General features: G+C 54.2%; 9 protein-coding genes across 10 annotated transcripts; 4 read left to right on the top strand and 5 right to left on the bottom strand.

Moving 5' to 3' along the window:
• Positions 1–371: 371 nt before the first annotated feature.
• On the bottom strand, positions 372–2096 carry CKM354_000326400 (uncharacterized protein; the record flags this gene model as incomplete). 2 transcript variants are annotated; one of them, XM_044798453.1, is made up of 3 exons in its annotated part: positions 372–613; positions 667–1974; positions 2042–2096. In XM_044798453.1, 3 exons carry the CDS (start codon positions 2094–2096, stop codon positions 372–374), a joined length of 1605 nt encoding a protein of 534 aa, XP_044654388.1. The 2 variants fall into 2 exon arrangements, with proteins under 2 accessions (XP_044654388.1, XP_044654389.1); XM_044798454.1 differs by having other exon boundaries at positions 667–1971.
• A 492-nt stretch (positions 2097–2588) lies between these two features.
• Positions 2589–3461, top strand: CKM354_000326300 (mitochondrial 54S ribosomal protein YmL16; the record flags this gene model as incomplete). Its single annotated transcript, XM_044798452.1, has 2 exons — positions 2589–3033; positions 3088–3461. The coding sequence occupies 2 exons, from the start codon at positions 2589–2591 to the stop codon at positions 3459–3461; spliced, it is 819 nt and encodes a 272-aa protein (XP_044654387.1).
• A 393-nt stretch (positions 3462–3854) lies between these two features.
• CKM354_000326200 (FACT complex subunit POB3) lies at positions 3855–5652 on the bottom strand (the record flags this gene model as incomplete). The annotated part of the gene is made up of 2 exons (XM_044798451.1): positions 3855–5336; positions 5401–5652. The coding sequence occupies 2 exons, from the start codon at positions 5650–5652 to the stop codon at positions 3855–3857; spliced, it is 1734 nt and encodes a 577-aa protein (XP_044654386.1).
• A 1716-nt stretch (positions 5653–7368) lies between these two features.
• Positions 7369–8395, top strand: CKM354_000326100 (uncharacterized protein; the record flags this gene model as incomplete). Its single annotated transcript, XM_044798450.1, has 2 exons — positions 7369–7650; positions 7703–8395. The coding sequence occupies 2 exons, from the start codon at positions 7369–7371 to the stop codon at positions 8393–8395; spliced, it is 975 nt and encodes a 324-aa protein (XP_044654385.1).
• Positions 8396–9155: 760 nt separating this feature from the next.
• Positions 9156–12781, bottom strand: CKM354_000326000 (uncharacterized protein; the record flags this gene model as incomplete). Its single annotated transcript, XM_044798449.1, has 6 exons — positions 9156–9239; positions 9415–9714; positions 9769–9867; positions 9930–11512; positions 11657–12061; positions 12127–12781. The coding sequence occupies 6 exons, from the start codon at positions 12779–12781 to the stop codon at positions 9156–9158; spliced, it is 3126 nt and encodes a 1041-aa protein (XP_044654384.1).
• A 269-nt stretch (positions 12782–13050) lies between these two features.
• CKM354_000325900 (uncharacterized protein) lies at positions 13051–13669 on the top strand (the record flags this gene model as incomplete). The annotated part of the gene is made up of 3 exons (XM_044798448.1): positions 13051–13117; positions 13234–13326; positions 13386–13669. 3 exons carry the CDS (start codon positions 13051–13053, stop codon positions 13667–13669), a joined length of 444 nt encoding a protein of 147 aa, XP_044654383.1.
• Positions 13670–14098: 429 nt separating this feature from the next.
• Positions 14099–15240, bottom strand: CKM354_000325800 (uncharacterized protein; the record flags this gene model as incomplete). The annotated part of the gene is made up of 3 exons (XM_044798447.1): positions 14099–14269; positions 14333–14840; positions 14891–15240. The coding sequence occupies 3 exons, from the start codon at positions 15238–15240 to the stop codon at positions 14099–14101; spliced, it is 1029 nt and encodes a 342-aa protein (XP_044654382.1).
• Positions 15241–18185: 2945 nt separating this feature from the next.
• CKM354_000325700 (uncharacterized protein) lies at positions 18186–22808 on the top strand (the record flags this gene model as incomplete). Its single annotated transcript, XM_044798446.1, has 1 exon — positions 18186–22808. The coding sequence occupies one exon, from the start codon at positions 18186–18188 to the stop codon at positions 22806–22808; it is 4623 nt and encodes a 1540-aa protein (XP_044654381.1).
• Positions 22809–23323: 515 nt separating this feature from the next.
• On the bottom strand, positions 23324–24855 carry CKM354_000325600 (uncharacterized protein; the record flags this gene model as incomplete). The annotated part of the gene is made up of 5 exons (XM_044798445.1): positions 23324–23585; positions 23824–23872; positions 23925–24073; positions 24126–24178; positions 24250–24855. 5 exons carry the CDS (start codon positions 24853–24855, stop codon positions 23324–23326), a joined length of 1119 nt encoding a protein of 372 aa, XP_044654380.1.
• Between the last annotated feature and the right edge of the window lie 32 nt (positions 24856–24887).

The raw sequence follows: 24887 nt of genomic DNA, 5'->3' as shown, positions 1-24887 counted from the left end.
GCAGTTTATCAAAAACGATGCTCCAGCCTCGTAACTCTTTCCTTCCTCCTTATGCTCCAATAAGATGTCGTATGCCGCGTAAGCGCGGAATCGCGCCCCAGAAAGCAAAACACCCAGACTGATATGCTTCTGCCGATGTCGTAGATGTTCGAGAAACGTAGTTGCTGAATACCGGACGTCGTAACTGGTGTCTGAATTTGCGTCGCATGTACTGAGTCGTGAAGTGTAAGTCGTGGATGTCGTAGCATGTCGTAGCATGTCGAAGTATGTCGTTGCGTGTCGCTGTGTCGATACGAAATTTTAGCGTGTTCTAGCACGTCGCAGCACTTCTTAGCATGCGGTGTGGCGATGCCTTGCTCGTAATCAGGCAATCAAACCCGGGTGCGGTTATGCTTGTGCTCCGCGATGTCCATGTCGTCGAGACCGGTGTACGGATCCAGCTGGGCAGCTGGATCATATTTGGGGCGAGGCCGAAAGTAGAAGATCATGGCCATAATACCAGCGCCGGCCACAAAGGCAGCAAATATGCTCAGATATGGTGGTGCTTTGCAGTAGAATGATGCATAGGGGTCAGCGCTGTCCTGTGTGATCATCGTAATGAGCACTGCAAGGCCTAGACAGCTGGTTAGCGGTATGGAAGCAAGCACTATCATCGGTAACACTCACCACATGTACCAATCTGCGCAAATGAAGAGCCGAGCCCGATCGCCCAGCAAGCCACCCAAGCGAATGGTAAGATAAAAGCGTAACACAGCAGGAAGGACATCACGTCTAGCCTGCTCAAGATCTGCACGATCTTGCTGATACTGTTGAACCAGAGATCCAGCTTCTCAATCTTCTCGTCGACCTTCTGTAGTCTGTGCACGATGGGTTCGACAGCATCTTGAATCTGTGCAGTCGCCCGCTCTTGAATGTCACTGGCGTTGTTCATCTGCACGAGAAGGTCGCCCATCTTCTGATTCGAATTGTCCAAATGGCTGTCAAGGGTGTCGAAGTTGTTCAGCATTTGACCTGTGACGGCACCTGCGATCTCCATACTATCGGTGAGCGCAAATATCTGCTTGTTGAGGCCCGTGAGGGAAAGTTGGAATTCGTATTCATAGAAATTGCGGACGGCCTCCATGTCAGACTGAAATCGTGCAAGCTGCTCTCTCGACTCGTCATCCTTCTGCGCAGTCAAAGCTTGAGCTTGATGTAAGACCTCAGCAGTATAATCGTCGAAATACTTCTTCGCCTGACCCATGGAAGAGTAGATGGACTGAACAACATCGGAGATGCCAGAAGTGTCCTTGTGAATCTCGTGGAATGATTCTTTGATTTGTGATTGAAGGTCCCGAGTGCTGTCAGTCATATCCTTGTAGAAGGTACGGGCGGAGTGCTTGACGTCATGGAGCGTCTGAGTGAGGTGCTCGACGTTCTGTTGGCTCATTTCGAGGGCAGAGCCGATGTCTGATGTTCTCTCGATGAGAAACTTGAGCAAGCGAATTTTCTCCTCCTTGTCATGCTCGGCTCTCATGGCGTGACACATGACGTGTCCATTGTTCGTCTGAGCCATGTAGGTCGTCCACGCGTTGGTCTCCGGAAAGAGAGCTGCGAGGCAACTTCCAGTCTGGCACTCGCTCGTAGCGCACCGATCAGCGACAATCTGATCGCAGGCAGAAGGCAAAGACTGCCCAGCACTTTCAAGCTCGCAGTGAGTTATGCGGATAGCGAATAGCTGCTTGTAGATATCTAGCTCGGCCTGAGTGCTGTGTGTCGATTGCGTACCTGCTGGATCATGGATGGCGCAGTAGTGGATGAGGTCTTTTGCTGCCGCCTGCTTGCAACGAGGCATCTGGCGGATTTCTTCTAGCTGGGCCATCACTTCGACCAACGTGCCCGACACAGTAATGGAAGTGGTGCTTTGCTCAGACTTGATCTTGACTGGTGCGCGAGTGGCAACGAGTGCTGCACCGAAACCCCAGTCCATGCCTGCTGTGATAGAAGGGTGGTTAGCTATGGATACGTGAGGGAAGAAAGGGGTTGGAATTGGATAGCTTACCGGTGACAGTGCCCGCGCAAAGGGCCGAGAGTACCAAGGTCGTTATCAAGGCCATGGTGTCGGTGGTGAGCGTGCCAACTGGTTGTGGAATGCCACTGGCGGTCGTTGAACACGACAGGGCAGTGATGGTGTTTGAAGAAGAGGTGGTGGTTGAGGCGGACTGTGGTTAGGTATTGTTGTAACAGATAGAGTCGGAAGTGGAAAGGGTGAGAGAGGTGGTGAAAGAAGAGCTGTGCCGGCAGGTCGAGGAGCACGAAATGGGGCGTGCTGCCGGCACGTAGGTCAAGTGAAGCGTCGACTGAGCTTCAATGAGCGGCGCAGCTCTCGACAACTTACGTGTTTGCTGTGTTGCATGTGCGGTGGATGCCTAGTCGTGCATGTGCAAATGCATGTGTCGCACATGCGAAGAGTGAAGTGAGGTGAGGTGGGAAAGCACGACTGTATGGCTGAGGAAGGCGGTCTGAGCACGTCTGTCGCGCTGGTGGTCTGGCCTGCTGAGACAAGGCACGACACTCCCGCGGCGAACGACCAGCAGCAATGGCCCCCGATGCGACAACATCAACCACTATACACCATGGCGACAATACGGCAATGCGCGCGCTCATCGAGAGCCTTTAGCTCCCCATCAACAGTGCCGTCGACATCGAAAACACGCGAAGTCACGCTCCCGGCCTTCCTGGTGCCGGCATTCGCACAACCACGCCAGCAGACATCACACTTCTCCACCACTCCACGATGTCAATCGAAGATTGGCAAGGCATCGCTCGCTCCACCTCCTGAAGTCACCTTCCGCGTCATTGAACCAGCTCTATCGTCGAGCCATGCTCGTGTCAGCAGGAATAAGCCAGGCGCGACGGTGGAGATCGAGGGGCCTTTGGGTAAAACGAGCATGACCGTACCTCATTACGTGCGCATCAAGTCCGACGACGTGAGCAAGACACACACTGTTAGCATCAAAGATACCGAAGATAAGAAGCAAAAGGCTATGTGGGGTACGTGATACGATTGTAGCAGACCTGAGGTTATGGTTTCTAACAACAGCACAGGTACGGTACGCGCATATTTACAAAACCACATCCTGGGCGTGAGCGAAGGGCATGCAGCCATCTTGCGATTAGTCGGTGTCGGCTACCGTGCAACTATCGAGAGCAGTGCCGTTACGAAGAAGCCAGAGTACGATGGGCAGCAGTTTGTCTCCTTGAAAGTTGGATATTCACATCCCATCGAGCTGGGGGTGCCAAAAGGTGTCAAAGCAAGCACACCTCAGCCCACACGTATACTGCTCCAGGGCGTAGAGCGGGAGGTCGTGATGCAATTTGCTGCAGAGATCCGAGCATGGCGGAAGCCAGAGCCATACAAGGGCAAGGGGATCTTTGTGAACGATGAAACGATCAAGTTGAAAGCGAAGAAGATCAAGTAGAAACGACATCGAAACAGGCCTTTGCCAGGCATGCGACATTTTTGCACAGCAATGCACTGTCGGAGCGATCTTTCATTTCTTGCTTATTGAGGCGAACGTAGTTTCCAACCCAGCGGCGCCCCTATACATTCATGCGTGCGCTACGCCATCCTTTGCTGTAGGCAAGACCAAAGCGCATGTGCTCGCAACCATTCCGCTGACGCCTTGTCCACCCTGCTATGCTCATAATGGGGCAGTAGTCCATGTTTGGTGCGTGCGAATGCGATAGATCGCGGTGCGAGCAACTCGTGCTGATTCTGGTTGCAGCTGCTGCTTCGCACAAATCGGACGCTCCATTGCATAGGCATCCTCGAATTCCGGTGTCATCCGTCGTGCTTGATCTTACCCGCACATTCACTTCGACGTCTTGGCCTTCTTTTTCGGTCGCTCAACCTTCGCTGCTGTGTCCTCCTCGCTGGCATCTCCGTCATCTGCATCGCCCATCTCGGCATCGCTACCAGCTTCGCTGTCGCTCTTGGCATCCGAGTCGAATTCCTCTGCCACGTCTGATTCTGAATCGGCTTGGAAGTCTTCATCAACAGATTCGTCATCCTCGTCTGCGCTGCCTCTGTCCCTCTGCACAACCTCCTCATCCTCGCTACTAACGAGGTCAGGATCATTGGCGAGAGCGGCAGCAAGCATGCCACTGTCCCCATCCATCTCATTCTTCGTCTTGATGCCCTTGGCCTTGAGGAAGCTCTCAAGCGGTTGCTGCTCCTCTCTGTTGATATTGGAGAATTGATGGTCTCCTCCGCTCTTCAGCAGGACCGAAATGTCGAATGTGCGGCTGGCACTAACAGCTCCGCCCACACGGCTCATGGTCACGCTTGAAATCTGCTCAAACGAGAGATAGGTCGCCGGCTTTGGGACGAAAAGGAATGCCTTGTCCAGGCAGAAGAGATGGCCTTCGTTGGCTTTGATGCTGCACTTGACTCCACTCATCTGGTGGTGGCTGACGAATTGGTCGCTCGGCTGGATCAAGCGCTTGCCAGTAAGACCGTGGAAGATCTTGGAAACCACATTTCCTATAGGGGCTTCGTATTTCGGCTGCAGCTTTCCAGAGTACTTCTCCAGTTGCTCGTCTGTCATATTGAGCTCGATAGCCACTTCTTCGTCCTTCTTGAACTGCATAACAAGGAAAGGATATCGCGTTTGACCTTGTCGAAGCGGAGGATCGAGGCCAATGCAGAGAAGTTGATGCATATCGTCCGGTTTAGGAAGGAGGAAGAATCGCTTCGCACTCTCGTATGAGATCTTGTAGTCGTACGTCTTGCCACGTAATCGGAACGAGCTCTCGTATAGATCGATGTCGAAGCGTCCACGGGGTGTGAGGTGAAGGATGTCCTGGAAGGTCGCAAATGTGTCTCCGGCGACTTCGCCGATTTCAGCCTTGTTCATCAACGTCTCGTAGAACAGGTTGGCCGCATTCTGCTGCTCAGCCTCTTCTCCTTCCTCCACATCCTCTCCGTCTTCGTCATCGCCCTTGGCTCTCTTCTCCGTGCCGGGAATGTAGAATCGTATCTCAGTCAGCTGGTCTGCTGCGCCTCCCATCTTCTTTCCCTTCGCTCTCGCGCCTCCGAGGTGGCCATTTGTACCTGTGTCCTCGCCGTCTGCCGGTAGCGAGAACTCAACGGCAACTTCGTTCTTGCCGGCAAGATTGGTATTGCTGATCTCTGTGTAGGGAATCTCGAAAGCGGGCTGGTTACGCACGTTAAACGCAAGTTCATTTCGACCCAGCTCGTTCTTGCCCCAGTTCCAGCCTCGTAGTGCATGTTCCTTGTGCTCGAACGGTACCCCATACCACACCTTGAAGCACTTTTGTATGGTGTCGAAATCCTGCGCGACACTGTCAGCCTCTTCCTGCCCGTGTCGAGCCTCTCCCACGCCATGTAAGTCTCACCTCTTGCTTGAAGCCATCGAGCTGCACCACGCCTTGGTTCCTTGCATAGATCTTCATCTCGTAACCCCGCGCAGCTCGACTCCATTGCGCACTCAAGAACTCGCTCTTATCCAGTGTGAATGTTTGACCCCCCGATGGCTTCCATCCCAGTCCGGATTCGGCCAGACGACATTTGCCTGGCTCTTTGGAGAGGTCGAGGTAGATGTTGTCGAATGATTCCCTGCTCGCCGGGTCAGCGGTCTTCCGAGGCATGCTTGCGGTGCAAGTGTAGTGCTGCGGCGGAAGTGATAAGCTCGGTGCTGTTCTGGTAATTTACTTACATGGCGCTGCCGTTGCGCTGCCGCGACTGAGCAGTGTTCGCAGGGTGTTTGCCACGGGTGCCCGCGTCAGTTCACGAAGCAGCGCGCGTCGATAGTGGCCAGCGCGGTCTTGCGAGCACAATCGCGTCCAGTTGCGACCGCGCGGTGGAGGATGTTGCGCAGCGGGGGCGAATATTCTCGGAGTTTCTTGTTAAGGGCAGGCAGCAAAGATGAACTTGCACGCGCACCTCGTCTTGGCTTCGTGTAAAGCAGCAGAGCTCGACGCGACATGCAGCCTGGTGGTCTGTGCACATGCGCCAAGACATATGGTCGCTTCACCCGTTTGCGACTTCACTTCCTCAACTTCAAGCGCGCAGCTGCACCATGAAATTTGCATGCACCCATGCAATGTTGCCGGCGCGGGCTCAAAACTCGAATTAGAGTATCTCGTTCGCTGGCACAGATTCTGCTCTCTAGTCCGCTGAGACTGACAAAATTTGATACGGCTGCACTGGAGAAATTCCCTCGACGATTTTCCTCGAGCACAATGATACTCTTTAGAGCGTATATCTACCGACACAACCCGCTCTAAGCACAAGCATGTCGTCAGTGCAAGGACTGTTTATGCCATCAATCAAGTACCGCAAAAGCTTCATGAACTCCGCGACGACCGCGACGCAACAGACACGGCCACGCTTCTCTTCAGCGCCAACCGCTTCCGTGTGGAGCTTTCAGAAACAAGACCTTTACGCACCCAAAGCTCTCTCCCTCTTCTTCTGCTTATTGACGAGCTCAATAGCGATGTCGGTCTCGCTGTTTCTGCGCCCAAGCTGCAAATATGCCGTCATTTCCATGGCTTTCTGCAGCGATTGTGGTCCGCGACAATGGCTTCTCGCAACAATAGCTTACATGCTCCCCACAGACCACAATGGTTGCTTGCGACAATAGAAGACGGGCTCCACTTCCCAGCCACCTGTTCTGGAGTCAGATATTTATTTCCTTCCACTACTGACCTTTTCTCTCTCCAGTTTCTTTCAGCCCTTCTGCACATTTCACCACTGCACTTCATCCTGTCGTCTGGCACGACTTGTTTCTCACTTCGTATCTCGTCTGGTACAGTACATTTCTCACTTCAGCGGCTCGTCTGGCACGACACATTTCTGACTGCATCCTGTCGACCGGCACGGCAAGATTCTCACTTCACCACGTTGTCTGGCACGGCACATTTCTGACTGCCTCCTGTCGTCTGGCACGGCTCGATTCTCGTTTCAGCATTTCGACTGGCACGGCATACTTCTCACTTCAGCATCTCGTCTGGCACGGCACATTTCTCATTGCCTCCTGTCGTCTGGCACGGCACGCTTCTGACTGAATCCTCTCGTCTCGCACGGCACGCTTCTGACTGGATCCTCTCGTCTCGCACGGCACGCTTCTTGCTCCATCGTCTTGTCTGGCACAGCACGTTTCTCGCTTGAGTATCTCGTTCGGCACGGCACGCTTCTCACTCCATCGCATTGTCTAGCACAGCATCAACGTCTTGTCCGGCACGCCAATTTCGTCACTTCAGCATCTCTTCTGGCACGGCACTTTTCTCATTTCAGCATCGCGTCCGGCTCAGCACGCTTCTCACTGCGTCAAGGTCGATCCTCTCCTGATATCACTTCACATCATGTCTTCACCAATCAGCAAGACCATCCTGGCGACGATGGAGTGTACAGTATGCTGCGAAGATGTCAGCGATAACCAAATCATTTCCATCAACTCCGATCTTGCATGCCACGGCTGCGTCAGACAAGTCTTCGCAAACGCTATCGTCGACGAGTCGAATTACCCACCGGTCTGGGCTGGCCATCTGCTCCTCCTTTCTGACTACGACGACATTCTCGGCTCTTCTCTATCCACTGAATTCGCACGCAAGGCCACCGAGTATGAGGTTCCGTGGAACGAACGTGTAAGTCAATCGGTCACGACGATGATCAACACCATATACTGACTGTGTGTAGGTGGTATGCAAAAACCACTCAGCTCACACCATCGATGGCGACGTATTTGTCGGCCGACTCCAACCATCCATCACCGACCCGAACTCCACCAAGTCCTGCCACGAGTGCACAGCCACTTTCTGCTTGCTCTGCGCAGAGCACATCCAACCACACGCGAACGAACATCACTGCAAGCAAGCAGAGACCGACTCTGCCCTCCAAGGGCTCGTCCGTGGCAAGGACTATCAACTCTGCCCAGGGTGCAGCACAGCCATCCAACTCCGCGACGGGTGCAACCACATCACATGCCTGTGCGAGCAAAACTTCTGCTTCATCTGCGGCCAAGAAGCCCAGGGCGACTCCAACCACTGGACGCCTGGGCGATGCCCACGATACAACCACGTCGACAGCGGCGACGCATCGTGGGATGCAGAGTATGCACCACCAGGTGAAGAACCTTTCGCGGTATCATATGCCGAGCAAATTGAGCGTTTGCAGGCAGCACAAGAGAGCGCTCCCTGGCTGGAGGCCCTTCTCGACCCCCCTCCGCCTCCCCAAGCCGGCACGATGCGAGAAGTCTTTCGAGCAGAGAGTGCTGCCGATGTGCTCGCTCGCCATCGGCGGAGGCGTGAGGCCCGTCGAGAAGCCCGGCGCGAAGCTCGACGCGCTCGCCATGCAGCCGGAGAGGCTCTCTTGTTACTCGCCAACTCGTAGAAATGAGAGTGTAGTTAGTATTGCTTTCTTCATGTATATACTTAATACAGCAATCGATGATAGAGCTCACCATCGTCAATATCAGCACTTCCATTTCTCAAGGTATGGCGCCGCCAACCAGACGCACCACGCTTCCAATCACACGATTGACCACATGACGGGAGAGGAAATAATTTGCCCTGTATGGCAAGCTCGCCATCGAGAACAGATTAAAATTCAACCCTTTCTCCAAGCTCACGGAAAACTCGCAGCTGCCTAGCGGAACCACGAGCGAAACTATACCGCAGATATCTCTCTGAGACATGACCCTTTTTTGCAGTGTACGGCAAGTTCACTATGGGAAATTTGTTCAGATACGTCCCAGTTCTCCAGATACACGGTGGATTTGCAGCCGCTTGGTTGAACGACGGGCAAGACTGTACCACAGAAACATCTTTGAGACACGACCCTTTCTGCAGTGTACAGCAAGTTCACTATGGAAAATCGATTCACATACACGCATTTCTCCAGATACATGGTGAACTTGCAGCGACCTAGCAGAACCACGAGCAAGACTGCGCGGCAGAGATTTTCGGGAGACATGAGATATTTTGGCAGTGTACAGTGAGTTCACCATGGGAATCAACTCAAATGCATTCCTTTTCTCCGAATACATAATGCACCTGCCGCTGCCTGGCTTGGCCACGAGCAAGAATGTGGCGCAGAGACCTCCCTGAGATAAGAACATTCTCGGCCAGAAAGTTGAGATCACGCTTCCATCTCACTCATGCGCACCCAATACAGCGCCAAGATTTCTCCCTGAGGAGAGGCCAAACAGCAGCTGGAGCAGCTGAGAGTGTGGTAGCTGGAAGAAATCATTGTTAGCTTGTACATCCTTCAAAGGCATGCAATGCAGTTCCACATCAGTTGGCTCCATAACTAGTCCATGCTCCATGCCACCGTGTCGTAATATGCGACGCGGAGGCGACGCCACGGAACGCCGGAAATGGGTTCGTTTCTCATGCTTGAATAGCACTTACAGTGATGCTGGAGTCGTGACTACTGCCCTCAAGCTCCATATTGTTCTGCTGTACAATCTGGTAGGATTGATGCATGCGACGTCTGCTCCGCAAACCTAGTGATGAAACGTGATCATCATTGGCATCCGAATCACTTGCGTCCACTGCAGCGTCGGCCGATGGCTGGTCTGCATTCTCGCCATGGGCCCGTGCTGGTCGTCGATTCCGTCGTCCAATGCGTACGGGGCTGGATGGTTCTGCCGCAGATACACCTCGGGCAAGTCTTGCGTCTTCTCTGCGGCGGGCGTCGGGCGAGAATATCTGGTTTCGATACACGTCAGGGTCAACATCACCGAGATAGGGCAGCGCACTTACCTTCACGGTGCTGTCAATGCCAGAGACGGCCAGCATGGTCTCGTAAGGGTGTCCTTGCACGACATTGACGACTTCGCCATCGCCCTCGAGAATGTTGACCTGCATTGGCCCAAGACGTTAATACTCGCGTAGGAGTATCCTCTCTGATTTGATTGACTCACCAGTTCTGTGGTCTTACGATCCCAGATGAACAAATTGCCGTCATCTGATCCAGAAACAACGTATTCATCGTCAAGGCCGAAATAGTTGACGTCCTTGACTGTTCTCAGATTGCAGTGACCTCGATATGAGCGTGTCGACGCTGAAGTGGGGACGTCTGGCTCGACCTGAGACTTTAGTTTTCGTCGCTCGAAGGCGCTACGATAGATGTAGCGAGGAATTCCGAGATTTGGGACACCATCTTCTTCGTCCGCTTCCGAGCTGGAATCCGACTGCGACTCGTCGTCTTCCTCCTCCTCTTGATCTTCATCATCATCTTCGTCGTGCTCGCCATCAGCGTCCTCGTCGTTGCTGCTGCCATTGTCGTCTACTTCGACAGTAATTTGCTCATCTGATGAGTGATCTGCATCCTCGTTTTCACTTTCTTGGTGCGGCCAATGACTGGCATCCATGAAGTCGAGGTTTGGCAGAGTAAGGTCATTCTCGAACCGGTGGGTATCGGGCAGTAACAGGTCGATCCGAGCTTCCTCAACGCTGGCTTCTTGATTTTGCCTGCCCCTCCCGCCTAGAGCGCGATCGAGAGTCACAAACTTGATGACAGCTCCCGCGTTGAGCAGGACTCCAGGGGCTACAGATCGCGCCCAGAACTGATGAGCAGCCTGACGATTCTGTGAGCCCTCCGTAGGAGAAGAAAGATCCGCGAACGGCTTACGGACTGCGTCGGCGAACGCCAGTACAGCCGCTCGCTCGCTCTCAAACAACAACCGGTTTGATTCTGTCTCGAACTGGTTCACCTCCACGTTGACTATCGGCCTATCGCAGGCGAGTTGCAATAGGTAAGGTATAAGGATCTCGTCCACTGCCTCTGAGCTCGCCTCCTCTTCGGCAATCGGCAGTCTCGATGCAGCCTTACTTGTCGCCGGCACATGTGCAGCTCTGGTGAAGCCTTCGATTAGTCTTCCTATACCTGATTCCAGCCATAGAAGTATTGCTCTCAAGAAGTCGTAGCTGAATCGCTCATGCTGCTGGACTGGCAGTTCGCTCAGTCTCACTTCAACAGATGTGAAGGATGCAATTGACTCCTCGTCTATACTGGCTCCTAGTACACGGCTGAGTGTTCCAGCTGCTTGCACGAATCGTCGCGCGGACTCCCGAATGTACCGCATTGTCTGCTGTGCGTTCACTTGTATCGGCTCAGGATCAAGTGGGTACGTCCAAGCGCGGCTGATTTCGTCCATCTCCGAAAGCACAGAGGCTGCTTGCTTCACGACCTCGGTGTATACCGTCGCTTCTGTCGGTCTGTCAATCATAGATGATCGAATGCGCAGGATCTGTTTTGCAAGACGCTGCGCCTGGCGTTGACGCTCTGTCAATGGTGCTGCAGTCGAAAGCGCGATTTCCTCGCTCTGACCATTTTGATAGCGGATGCGTATCGAAGCATTGCCGTCTGCGCTTTGACGATGCTCTGTACGTTGTCTCGCTGACGGCAAGCCTTCGGGCGCCAATGAAACCTCACTGTCACCTGCAACGCGTTTTCGCTTACGCTCACTGCTACTGCGGACATGAGATTGATTAGGAGATGCACCTGTTTCAACAATTCCTGTGATCAGCACAATTTCGCTGCTTATGATCAAGGCAGCTGCAGTGCAAAGTGGCAAAAGAAGCGTTCGTCGTTCACAAAGACACAAATGAGTGGGCGCATGTCAATACAGATTGAGCTGTGACTTACCTTCGTCTTCGCCAGAACCTCGCACAAGGTCAAAAGTATAGATGTGGTCGCCAGACCAGCTTACCAGCATTTCATCGGGCCGAGCATCAGAGATCTTCAGGGCGGTGATGTGCCCGTTGTCGGACCGCTTCATCTTTCTCTGACCCTGCGGGGCGAATTTCCGCACGCATTGTGTGGCTTGAGACATCAATTCCAGGTCTGCTGAAGACATTCGGTCGATTGCTGGCAAGGGTACTCCTCTTTCTTGGAGCTTGTCTCGGCCCGTCATTCGACGATCATGCAATAAAGCGTGCAGGTGGGCTCCGCCTAGGGCGATGTAATATGGCTGGCTCGTGGAGCACGATATGCTGTTCAGATCAAGCCCATATTTCTTGTACGAAATCAGTGGGGCTGGAGCAGAGCTATCTTGAAGGAGTCAGCATAGAGAAGAGGCGCAAGGCATGTCTCAGACGGCATGAGCAAATGCATACCTTGGCTGAATCGGTATCCTCGGGATGGCGGATAGTGTGAGGACGGCATCCTGAGATCCCACTGCCTGACGTCGCCATCCTCAGAACACGTGAGGAACAGATATGGCGAGGACTCTGTAACGATCCGCTTGACTCGATCTCCATGTGAACGATAGACCTTGGCGTTGGTATTGCCATCCGTCAAATATGTCTGCGCGCTTGCTCCGGCTCGCCTCCTACTGTTGCTGGCCAAAGCTGCCGCTCGGGACGATTGGGATGCTGTGCCCGAATAGTTTAGATCGAACACTCGCACTTCGCCATCGCCAGCAGCTGTGACTACTGTGCTGTTGTCCGAATGCGGCATGAACTTCACGCTGAAGATGTTTTGTGTGTGGCCAGTCGCAACGGTGGCGGTGAGCTTGAATTGCTCATCACTGTCACTGGGAAGGTATTCTTGAATATTGAGATGTGTGTCATCGCTGCCAGAGGCGAGCAGCTTGCCATCCTTGGACCAAGAAAGCGCGTTCACGCAGCCCGTGTGGCCCTGTAGTTCGTTGACAATGTCTAAGGAATCGATGAAGCGGCGATGGGCGTAAAGGGAGCGGTAGCGGTTGCGAGGTTCGTCACGGAGCTCGCGGAGATGCAGGCGGGTGATGAAGCTCGTGGTGTCCTTCATGGTGGGCGGTCAGCGAGCAAGGCGATCGATCAGTCGGGAGCCCGCGAGGGTGGTCGCAGTGCACTCCAGAACCTAGACGGCATAGCACGATCAGGCGTGTCGTAGGATGGACAATGTGCGCTGTGAGCGTGGTGTGTGCTAGGTGCGAGTATTCGTGTGTCTCAAGCTCCAGTTCAAACGCTCCGACAGCAGGACGTCATGTCTACACTTTCGCGTCACTAATATACATTTCATTCATCGCCACCGATTAATTACACGGGTGTGTCAATATGTCTAGCACTGCTTTCGATACGCCTGTGAGGCTTCCACGAGTGGTCATCACCTTCTGCACGCAATGTGAGCCTACTGCGAGCACTGTCCTGCTCGAACTTGATCGAAGTCCAAAGCTCGATCAGGACTGACGATCTGAGTGGGCGAAAAGCATCAAATGTCTAATGCATTTCTTGTTCTAGGCAAGTGGATGCTACGCGCCGCCTATTTCGCTCAAGAATTGATGTCAACATTCGGCACAACCATAGGCGAGGTTGCTCTTGTGCCGTCCACGGGTCCGTTGCCCATCTTTTGGTCAAGTCCTACCCTTGTGAACTATGCTCATGCTGCACAGGAGGGATCTTCACCGTCGATCTTACATACAAGCCAACACAATCGCAGCTTGAAGTCGGTGACGATCCAAATGAAGCCAAACACGTTCTGCTATGGGACCGCAAGTCTGAAGGAGGCTTCCCCGAGACGAAAATACTCAAGCAGCGCCTGAGGAACATCATCGAGCCTGAAAAGGCACTTGGCCACTCAGATACTCCTTCGAATAAAGGTCAATCACAAACCGCCGCTGAGTCGACAGTGGCAGAGGGCCAGGCGAGCTCGAAGGACTGTGAAGATTGCAAATAGCAATTTTGACAGATTGGGCGCTTGCCCTGAATTCGACAGATGAACGCAGTGCCCTCGCTCTGACACAACAGCCCTCTGATCTGGCGTGCTGAGGAAGGCTTCGGCACGCCAGACATGTACAGATAGGCCAAAGGCAATGCTCAGAACACCTTCCGCACAGTTGCGCCCACGCTGTCCCCATAAGCCACCAGCAGCCGACGCCCAGCAGCACCTAGATTGCTGATGAAAGTCGTCAACGATACTGAATGCTGGTGGGAAGCTCAAAGGTCTGGTATCGGACACTTTCAAGCTTCATTCATTGCGCCGCAGGGCCATGCGAAGTAGAACAGCATCCAGGCATACGTGTAGGCTTGGTTGATAGAGGGCAAAATAAAGAACAGCGCAAAAGGCTTGTAGCGCAATGATGAAATTGTCGTTTTCCAGCATCTATCAATCATTCCAATCTTCATCAAGGGAGTCGATCAACCGATTCTCAGCGTCTGCACTGTCGCCTCTTGCCCGCCCATTTCCTCCCATACCACCGTTCTGTCCGACCCGGTGATAGCCTCGTCTGGACGGCGTGTATCGTGTACAGGAGGAGGTCAGGATGATGAAGATGTCCTAAGAGGTCAAGTCAGCATACTCAAACCGAGCTCGCCGCCTGAACGGACTGCGGCCGCGTACTCTGAAGAATCTCAGTATCCCCAGCCACAAATTGTAGTTTGGGACCTGTTGCCAGCCCCTTTGCTGGAGCACAGCACGATTGTAAACGCAACCGCCCACGAAGTAGACCATGATGGCGATCATCACGATCACACCAAAGACTCCGGCCGGGTTGAGTGTCGCTTTGCTTGTGTTTGCTGTTGCGCATGCAGCAGCTGATCGGCCCTCGAAGAAATATGTGCACTCGTCGAGAGTCCCCACGAAGCTCAATTGCAGAGGGGGCGCCAGTGGATCTCTGTCACAAAGCATACTGATCACTGTGCTCTTCGTTCTGCCCTTGGGCTTCTTCGCCGGCTCTTTCTCCTTCTCGTCGTCATCTTTCTTGTCGTCTCTCTTATCATTCTCATCCGCAGCCTCTCTTAATCGCTCACTTCGCGCTCTCTTGTCCTGTGACTGCTCGCATGGGCTGCCATCGGTATAGTTCAAGACCAGCTTCCTCCCTCGCATGACCAAGTCCGAGTTCTGTTGTCTGAGCGATGTCAGTTGAATGCGCCGGGTTTCCAAGGTCATCGAACTAACCCGATACTGTAAACCTTATCATCGTGCCTGTAGAAGGCGCTCACATTCCGCCACAGCTCCTTGTCCACGCCTTCCACATTCTCTACCGTTTCTACCACAGGACCACAGAAATTGATTGTAAAGTTGTAGCCAACATCGTACCCTGTGGCATTCCAGCTATGCTCTTTCGGGTGTTTCGCTTTTGAGGTCGCGGGATCGGGTATCTGCAGCGACGTGAGGTCGAAGAACGAGCCTGTGGTAGGCGATGTAATGGTGCATGGCTTGTCGCCCTTCTTGCTGTCCGCGCTGGAAGCTGCTAGCACTGGGGTGGCGGACAGATAGACGGCGAGCGAGTAGTAGAGCAACTTCATGGCCTCGCCCGTGACTGCGCCTGTCCCTGCACAACCACTGCTACATAGACGATGGAAGTGTGACTCCGGTGAAATGTGCGCAGCGAATGTGGATGCTGGTGAAGGCAGCGCATTGAATGCAGCCACGTTCACTCTTTGCTGCTCGGATCGACAACAGCCGTCGCAGGGACTGGAGTCCACGGGTGCCAAGTCCTGCAGCTGGTTCCTCCGACATTCTCTGTCTGGACAACGCGCCGGTGCAGCGTGAAGCTCACCTTGCAGGGGAGGCTCGTACGCGAAGCTGCCATCATGTCACTTCAGACGCACAGGCACTATCGATCCGACTTGAAGCAGCGTCCGAAACTGCAGACATGTGACATTACAGGGCGGCATGCAATCCCATTCGCGCCGAGCACGCGTCGAAACACGAGAAGCGGAAGAAAGCTCGCAGCGACAGACGATTACCGCGCAGCAAGACACACTTCTGTAGATCCCTCGCAAGCCATGCGCCCCTCCCCTTCGAAGGACAAATGATGGGAGATCTGAGTCTTCGGATGAGGCGCTGTGAAAGTCGTAAAGAGCAAGCTTCCGCCGGCGGATCGCGTCCGATGCACACTGGAAAATCGCCGACTACATGAAGTGTCTAGAAGACCAGGGCCCCGTTGTTCCACGATTGAAGAATATACGCAGCTCTGTCTCGATCCTGTATCTGCAATTCTGACTTGGCAAATTGGCAGACTTCATGCAGTCACAGGACACAACCATCTTCGGCCAGAGACCCAGAGACACCCAGTGCAGGTCACAATGGGCTTGGTTGCTCGACGAATCTACGTGTGCTCGTAAACAGGCTTCGAGGTGCTATCACAGCCAGCAACCTTTGCATCACGTCCGCCAATGCGTTGAGGAGATTGAAGCCAAAAGGTACATGTGTCGCTGTTCCTTCATTGTTGCTGACGCCAGGATGTGCTCATAGTCCTACATGTGCATTGACATCCACAAGTAGCTCACTCGATTCTTCTGCCGCCTGCCTGACTCATGGCATTCGCGTATTCCATCCAAGAATCGGAGAACTGGCGGTTCAGGACAGTTCGTGCCGTCCTGCTACTTGATCCTTTGGACTCGCTCGCATCCGGCAGTACGTCGAGGCGTTTGCTTCCCCGCTCGTCCCGTGAGGAAATCTACCCGGGGCGACTCACACTCGAGCCCACAACACCATACCACGAGTCACATGACAGAAACACTATGCGGGTGACAGAGAGGAAGTCTAGCGTGGCAAGGATCATGCAGTGTGAAAGTGAAGTCAAGCTCCATGTCTCTGGGCGCGTACGCTTCTGACAGCGGCTGCGCGGCATAGACGGCGCTTAGCGGCATAGGTGAGACTTGATAATATAGGTAGCATGCGCAGGCTGGTAGCTAGAACGTCCAATCGCGATGCCGATGAGACTCGATGTCCAACGCCTGATCATCGCGGTCGTTCTCGACACATTGTGTGCCAATGCAGTCTAAGAAGCAGTCGCACGGCATGTTCAGAGCATTACTTTCTTGAGCAGGGTCGCCGAAGGTATAATCATCCTACTCTCTCACAGACGGAGGTTGTGGAGCAACCGGAAGCGGGTTGGTCAAAGTAGCGTGCAATGCACAGATCCAATCAGAGCCACGAGCAGCTCGATTCTTCAATTGCGCGGAGGTAGGAGAGCTGCCACGGACCGTCGAGCAACTGTAGTTCCGTTGCCCAACTGCTATTTGTTTGATGTGAGTGGTGCGGTTTGAATGAACGGTAGGCGGCAAGTACACACGCGATATTGTGTTGGGTTGGGTGTTGTCTCTGACAGAACGCCACCATGCGGGATGCGAGTGGCGGATGCGCAATACCAACAACCATGTGTTGTCTCGTTGCAGGCCACACACTGCACAGCTCGGCAGAGCCGGTGTCCTGCATGAGCACGAGCGCACGCAAGCCCCCAACGGACCAGGTGCAGGCGGAACACTGCAGAAGTTCCCATTTTTGCCGACGAATCCACGTGAAGGGCTGGCGACTTGCTGCTGTGAGTGGTCTGCTGCTTGCACGCACGTCGAAACGAGCGCGGCGCCATGGTGCTTCTCGATGATTACTTCTTCGCCGCGTGCGTGCGTGCAGCGAGGCCTGCGCATGGCGTCTGCAAGTACTTGTGCCACCCGCCGCTCTCAGCTCAGCAGCGAATGCAGCTGTCAGCAGCACGGCAGTCCAACGCCCACAACACTCCCTTCCACTCGCCCTGTCTCTTCACCCATTGTTGCGCAGCGCAAGAACCATTGCTGGAATACACTCCATCCGCCGTGCCAGACGCAGCACATGAACGCGACTCCGACAGCCTCCAGTCCAGACGATCCAAGCGCTCCGCCGAGGCAAGCAGCAAGCAAGCAAGCATCGTCTCTCCCGAACGCACGGGTGTCGAGGCCCATCAGCGCACTGCATCTTACGGACAATCGCTGTGGCCCAGCTGTGCAGCAAAGGACGACCAGACCAGCAGCAGAACCGGTCTCTACATATGTGAGACCAATCTGCGCTCTACACGTAGCACCAGCTGTGGCGTGGGTGCTCGCGGAACGCTGATCGGCCAGCATCGGCGTCGCCGCACCTGCACCAAGTCGTGGCGCAGCGCAGCCTGCTGCATGACCGCACCAGCACGCTTCGCGTCTTCCGACGAGTTGCACTGATTGCATCCAAACAAAAGGTGATTCTCATCTTTTCGCAACAACATTCTCGTGCAGAAGCTCCTCATATCTCGCGGTCGCAAGCGCTGGCGCTGACGTACATGCGATCGCTTAATAGTACCTCTTGAATCTTATGCATTACCTTGGGCACACAAAATTATTATTCCACGATCACATGGCAAAGTATCCCACATAATCCAGATGAACTGCATGGCAAGGTGCAAGAGTGATACAGATTGTCAAAGCACATCCGCGAACAACGACTTTGAATCATGTCCTCGTCGAGGACCCACTCCAGAGACACTACACAACAATCATCGAAACACCACAACAGTCGCATACCAACCAAGGGTAGTGCTGAGAATGGTCAGCAGAACAAAAGCACACAACACATCTCCAAGTTAGCGAGGAGGACTGTCAAAGATGTTGGTCAGGTGCCGGTCAGATCCGCCGGTAGAACCCCAACGCCGCTATCGATGGCGGCGCAAAAACATGGCCCAGATATGCAAAGGTTCCTGACACCGGTGGGCACGACTGCGCCAGGTCAAGTGGGCATGCGAACACCGTCTCTCGTTTCAGGCTCCTCAGCCTCGACGTTCGACAGCCCTCGATCAAATCTCCTCCGCCGCAAACAATCTGGCGCGATCGATCAGTATGCTGCACAGAAACGCTCCGAGGCTGAAACACTGCAGCTTGTCATACCCTCTCCACAAGAGGAAGAAGATGAACGATTCATTCCTCGCCCAGAAGCTGACGAGTCTGTGTTTGGGATGATGCCACCTCAAACGACATTGCGCGGATCTGCAGCATCAACGACCCCAGCCACGTATGAAAACCTAAAGTATCGCAACTTGACCAGAGATCCCGCCGTGTACGGCTATACACCTTCCGTGACCCCATCGACAAGATATACGGACTCACCGTTCAGCCACGTCCCGACACCGAGCTCAGCATCTTCATATTCGTCGGGCTTGGCAGCAGTCGCAAGCGGGGCCCGTCCGCGGCGGTCGTCCAGCTCTTCCCGTACAGGCACACAAATTGGCGGAACTGGCCGAACGGATGAGCAGAAGCAGTCGGCTCTGCTTCCGGTCCGGGAATCATCCACGTCGTCCTCCAACTCCACGGTGCGCACACTGAAGGAGGCAAACGCTAGTCGGCGACAGCGAGATGCGTCCACACCTGCAACACCGGCGAAGGCAACTGTTGCCTCACCTGCTTCCGGGACCTCACGAGCTACAGGTCGTAAGAAGCTGACGAAAGAGCCTTCGCCTTCCAAGGCGCGCAAAAAGCCCGTAGAGGTACCTCCAGAATTGGCGCACCTGAATGTTGCTACGCCTGTATCCAAGACCCCAACTAGACCAAGACGGGATGATGTGGCTTTCCTAGCAGATCTCAGAACACCAGCTCCAGTAATACAAAGTGATCTCCCACGCTTGTACACCGGCTACCACAAGCGGACATCTTCCCAAGAAAGTGCGAACCTCGAAAGCGCATCGAGCCTCAAGAGCAGATTTGGCTTTCCGCCGCGATCGTCTTCACGTGGTCAGTCGCCTCGGGTGGATTCAGCCATCTCACCTCTGCATCCAGCGTTGCGCCCACAACAGCAGGACTCGGCTGCATCTTCGTCACAGGGACTCGAAACGAAAAATGGCTTCCGCGGACAACGCAAAGATTCGCCAGCCGTTGGCACCGCTTCATCGCCAGCAAAGTCGCCTCGATTCGGATTCTTCTCGCGCAAGCCAAAGACCGACAACAAAGCTGCTGAGAAGCCAAGGAGACTATCTAGCAAAGGTCCAGTGGCGGGTACTGGTCATGAAGGGTATGGCAGATTTGGATACAGAGGCAGAAGTGCCAGCACCACGAGCAGCACTACTTCCCGGTCGCCAAGCAGCGATAGCGGAACTTACACGGCCAGTCTTGGATCAACAACACTCAGGAGCAGCAAGAACAGTAGGAATAGCAAAGGTGCCCCTGAGCTGGACGACTTCTTGAAAGAGGCATTGCAGCCTAAATACCTGCGCGGTAGTGGGAGTACTTGGGGTCAAACCGAGTCTGTTCCCGATGTCCAGGGAGGAAGCACCCGAGCGCCCTCCTCGCAGTCTTCCGTTTCAGACGGCGGTTCGCTTCCATCACTGTTACCCTCTGCGATGAGCAATTCATCTCGGCCCTCTTTTGAACACCGACCATCATTTGGACGACGCAACACCCAAGAAAGCTCGGATGATGGCTTTGATGCACGTATCACGAACCGTCGTGTGAATGCTTTCGGAGCGCCGCTCTCAACGGCCCCGTTATCTGCCTCTGGTGCCTCGCTACAGGTTACCGCAGGTTCGCAAGCTCGCCAATACTCTTTGGAGAGTGAAGACGAGCAGCGTGTCAGCCTATGGGATAGAAGAGAAATGCCAATGTCACCTCCACATGCCGCCAACGACTACGTGGAAGAGGAAGCGCGAGGTGCTTCAGTGGCCCGTACCAAGTCAAGGCGGCTGCGGAACTTCTTCCAGCGCGCCAATGTAACGTCTCGATCGACAAACCAGCCAAAAGGCGCGTCCAGCTATACTTCCATCAAGAGCACCACCCCAGTGCCGGTTGCTCACTATGCTCTCATGGATTCTGTCCCACCAGTGGGCCTTTCAGAAATGGAGGACTTAGTCTCTGACTTGGAAACGGCTAGAGACAAAGCGATGCATGTCTCGTACAGCTCAGCCGAAGCAGATACCTGCGAGCAGTACGAGACATATCCTCAAGGATCGATGGAGCACCTTGCACCACAGCAGATGTCATCACTGCGCTCAGGAAGTGACACATACTCCTCATCTCAAGCGGACAGCCAGCCTGTGGCATCCAACGAGGGAGGATTGCATCAACTTCACGGCGCACACCCAGCCCTGCCTGCGCACCTAGATACGGTTACCTTGTCACACCATACGCCGGAGTCGGAGCAAGACTATGGTCCGCCAAAACAACCACGAATCCTGCCTTTCGGGCGCATACCTGCTGTGGTATCGACACGAGATCGGAAGTTGTCAGACGTGTCATTTTCGCGATCTTTCGCGAAGATTCCCAAGCCCCCAGGATCTGTGTATAAGCAGATCCGCGGAATGGCGAGTCCAAATGGATCCGATGTCCTTTCAGATGCTGCCAAGAGCCCCTGGGCCCAGTCTATCGTGACAAGTCCTCTCGTCGAGAGCAACGACACTGCTATACGGAGTAGTGCAGATCAATCAAAAGCCGTCCCTGCGCGGCAGAGCGAATTCATCACCTTTCCCGACCGCAAGGATTCGCAGCAGTCGTATTTGTCTGGCAGCTCCGGGACTAGGAGCGAAACGGTCTATCTGACTGCAACCAATGCTGAGCCGCTTCAGCAAGAGGACATCTGGAATGAGTACGACGATCTGATGGACGCTGTCGCTTTAGACAAACTTCCCACGACTGCATTCTCGCTCGGGAGATCGCATGCACAGGCGGACCCGGATGTCGCTGCTGCAGCGATGCCCCACTTACATCCACCACCGTCCAGTAATCCTCCGAGGGTTGAACTCCCTGCCATTCCCGGCTCATACATCAACTCGACTGTCCTCACGGTGCCACAGCAAGTATCACGATTCCTGCAGCCTTCGATGTCCCCATTGACACCCGATACATTATCTGCTTGGGTAAATGAATACGGCAATCGCAGCACTTGCACCTCGTTTGATCGCATGAGTATGCTCGATATCCCGACAGCAAATATGCCAATGCAGCGGAATTCCCGACAGAGTGCCGTTTCATCGCGTCAAAGCACTGGCTCACGACATTCGAGATCCACGTCCTTGCCAGACGTCGTTCCATATGGAGCTGAGGGAGGCAATCACTCTCTTCGTACCCAAAATGCTGCTTACCGGGGGCGAGCAGAAATTGGCAGCCACAGCACAAGACATGCAGACAACATGCGAGCTGGGGCGTTCATGACAAGTAAATGGCTGGCCTTTGGCAGAATACTATTCAGCCCGGCTAACAACGAGTTGCGCTTTGCCAGCGAAGCACGAGTTCTCGTCATCGATGGCCTCAGTAGCGATTGGTCCTACTACATTGCCCGATCATACCCAAACACTGAGGTCTATGACATGAGCGCGGGCTCAAAAGTATCCACCGATCTTGGATGGGACGACGCGGATGCTAGCACGCCGGCCAACTTTCGCCGCATCCCGGTAACCAGTCTCTCTGCGGCATTTCCCTTTCCCAAAGGCTTCTTCAACGCGATCGTGCTTCGCTTTCCGACCGCCACTACCGAGCATAGCTACAGCGCCTGCGTGTCCGAATGCAGGCGCGTGCTTCGCCCCGGAGGATATCTGGAGGTAGCCGTCCTCGATCTGGACCTCATGAACATGGGCAGCCAAACTCGCAAGGCCGTGAAAGGGCTTAAGACGAGGATGCAAATTCGTGATCCAACCGTCTGTCTGGGCAACCTGAGCGATGTCTTGGTGCGCATGGTTGGACGGAAAGGTTTCGAAAACGTTCAACGTTGCGTTGTTGGCGTGCCAGCGGCGGGACGAGTGCGTTCGCAAGATCTCAGCGGCTCTGGCTCAGACAGCTCAGAAAGGACACTGTGGCAGCGCAGTCACACCTCTTCGGCTCACGATGGATCAGGTTTCCTCGATCTGCTCAACAATACCGAAGAGAAGATTCCCGATCTGGGGAACAATGCCGACGAGAGTATCACCAAAATGGTCGCCAGAATAGGCCGTTGGTGGTACACCAACTGCTACGAACGAGCTTTGCTCCCAACTGATCAGAGCATCTGGAGCGAGCGAGGTCTTCTGCGAGAATGCGAGAAGCAGCGCACTAGCCTTCGGCTGCTCATCTGTCAAGCCCAAAAGCCGCTGCAAACACGAAGACGGACTGTGAGTGTATAAAAGGAGTCGAGAGACAGCTCCGCCCTTCGATGATACCCAATCTTCACCACTTCCTTCCTTTCACGACTTGATGATTTACGAAGGCTGGACCTGTAAGCATTTGTTGAAACTTTTTTGTTCATTGTCACTTAGCGTTCGAGCGATCATTTTTCAGAGATTCGCCCTCAAGTTGGCAAGTCCTCGAGGAGCAAGCATTTGGGTAATATGGATGATGGTATCAAGACGCATCGATGGCCTCACGGCTGAATGGGAAATGACGGATCTATAAATCATAGCATCATTAGAGAGACTTGCAATGGATAATGAGATTCGGTGGTGTAAATGAATGCAGACAACGTGATGTTGTCGTCGTGTCATTTCATTTTCTTATTACATGTAGAGAGATCTGGGGGCTCTCTCTCTCTAGATGTAGTCTGGTTTGTGATGCGCGTGAGCGCTTCACTGGCTTGCACGGCTGATGCATGCAAGCAGGAGATGACTGCTCACTAGCTCAATTCTGGAGGGTTTTACCAAGTTTAAGACGAAGTGACGTCGGACTCGGTGTAGATGCAAGCGGAGGAAGGACCGCTACTCTTCTTGGTTGGCTCATCACCGCTGTCGTTGCCCTCGTATTCGACGCAGATGTCCTTCACGCCGGATGCCTTGATGTTGGTGAGGGTGGCGGTGTCTCCGTAGTTGCTGTTGATTCCCACGAGAGAGGAGCCTTCGGAGGCGGTGATGTCGTCGAGGATGATGTGGCGTTCGCTCATGGACTTGCAGTTACCGCACGAGCGATAGCTTTTGGAGCAGTAGGGGTTAGCGGTGTTCTAGCAAGGAGCATTGCGAAGTTCTTTTGGGAGCTGATGAAGGGCAGGAATGGGGCGGCGGAGGGAGAGAAGGGGAGTGAGGCGCCGTGGCAGGCGACGTGTGCAGGGTATGTGGGGTTTCCAATCAGAGGAGTGTGGAGTGAAGTTGTGAGGTAGTCACTCTCACATGTGGTGACTTAGGGAGGGCTTCCAGCTAGGGCTTCGCTTACAGTTTTCCGAAATCTCCAACTGTGAATCCGCTCACGCTGAGCGAGCCTCCTGTATGGCTTGTCAGTTACGTTTCTCAGCATTGGATAGGGAACAGACTGACCGCCGTTGTGCTGAAGAACTTTGTCAGCTGCACCGAAGGCACCACCGCCCTTGATGGTGGTGGTTCCGCTGGCAGATTGCTCTTTGATGGTGAAAGCATCCTCGCAGACCTCAGACCACCAGACGTTGGTCAAGGTACAGCTTCCGAAGCTGGGAGATCGTTAGCCAGTGAATACTTGGGAGGTGAGGTGAGATGACTTACCAGTGAATGCCCTCAATCTGGTTGGGACCGATGATGATGTTGCTGAGGGAAGCCTAGCAGTAGTCAGCATGGGTGCAGTTTGCTAGAAGGTTGCAAAGTCTGTGACCTTGCAGTTAAGACTTACTCCTTCTTCGAGGTGGAAGACAGCATCGGCTGAACCACCCTCGGTCTGGCCAGTGCAGGAAGCACCACGGTCGAAAGCGACCATGCCGCCATCGAAAGACTCGCCAGCAGCGATGGTCTGGACAGCCTTGAGGACGGATGTGCCAGAGGAGGCTGGCAGCTTGCCTCCGGACGAACCAGAGCCACCGGATGCAGGTGCCGCTGTGGTAGCAGGGGCAGAGCTGTTGCCGGAAGAGGCAGCGCCAGTGGCCGATGCAGCATTGCCCGACTTGGTCACGTTAGCGGTGGCAGAGGACGACTTGCCCTTGCTAGACTTGGTCTTGCTGGAGGCGGCAGAAGACGAGCTGGATTCTTCATCTTCTTCTTCTTCGTCGTCGTCGGCACGGCCCTTGTTCTGGTACTGCTTGATGGGGTTGTAGGGTGCGGTAGGCCATGGGAGGATTCCAGTTGCGGTAGGAATGAGACCGGTTGGGTAAGCACCACCAGTTGGGATAGCGCCGCCGGGCGCTGGTGGGCCTCCAAAGCCCTTGGGGTAGTGCCAGTGCTGGGCAGGCACTGCATTGGCTGCGACGGCAAAAGCCAAGGTTGCTGGGAGGATGTATTGCATTTTGGGTGGTGTGGGTGATGTTGCAGGTGGTA

This window comes from Cercospora kikuchii, assembly GCF_019650295.1.
Source record: "Cercospora kikuchii DNA, contig_00002, whole genome shotgun sequence".
In the NCBI taxonomy this organism is placed as follows: domain Eukaryota; kingdom Fungi; phylum Ascomycota; class Dothideomycetes; order Mycosphaerellales; family Mycosphaerellaceae; genus Cercospora; species Cercospora kikuchii.
This window is presented reverse-complemented; position numbering and strand designations above follow the sequence as displayed.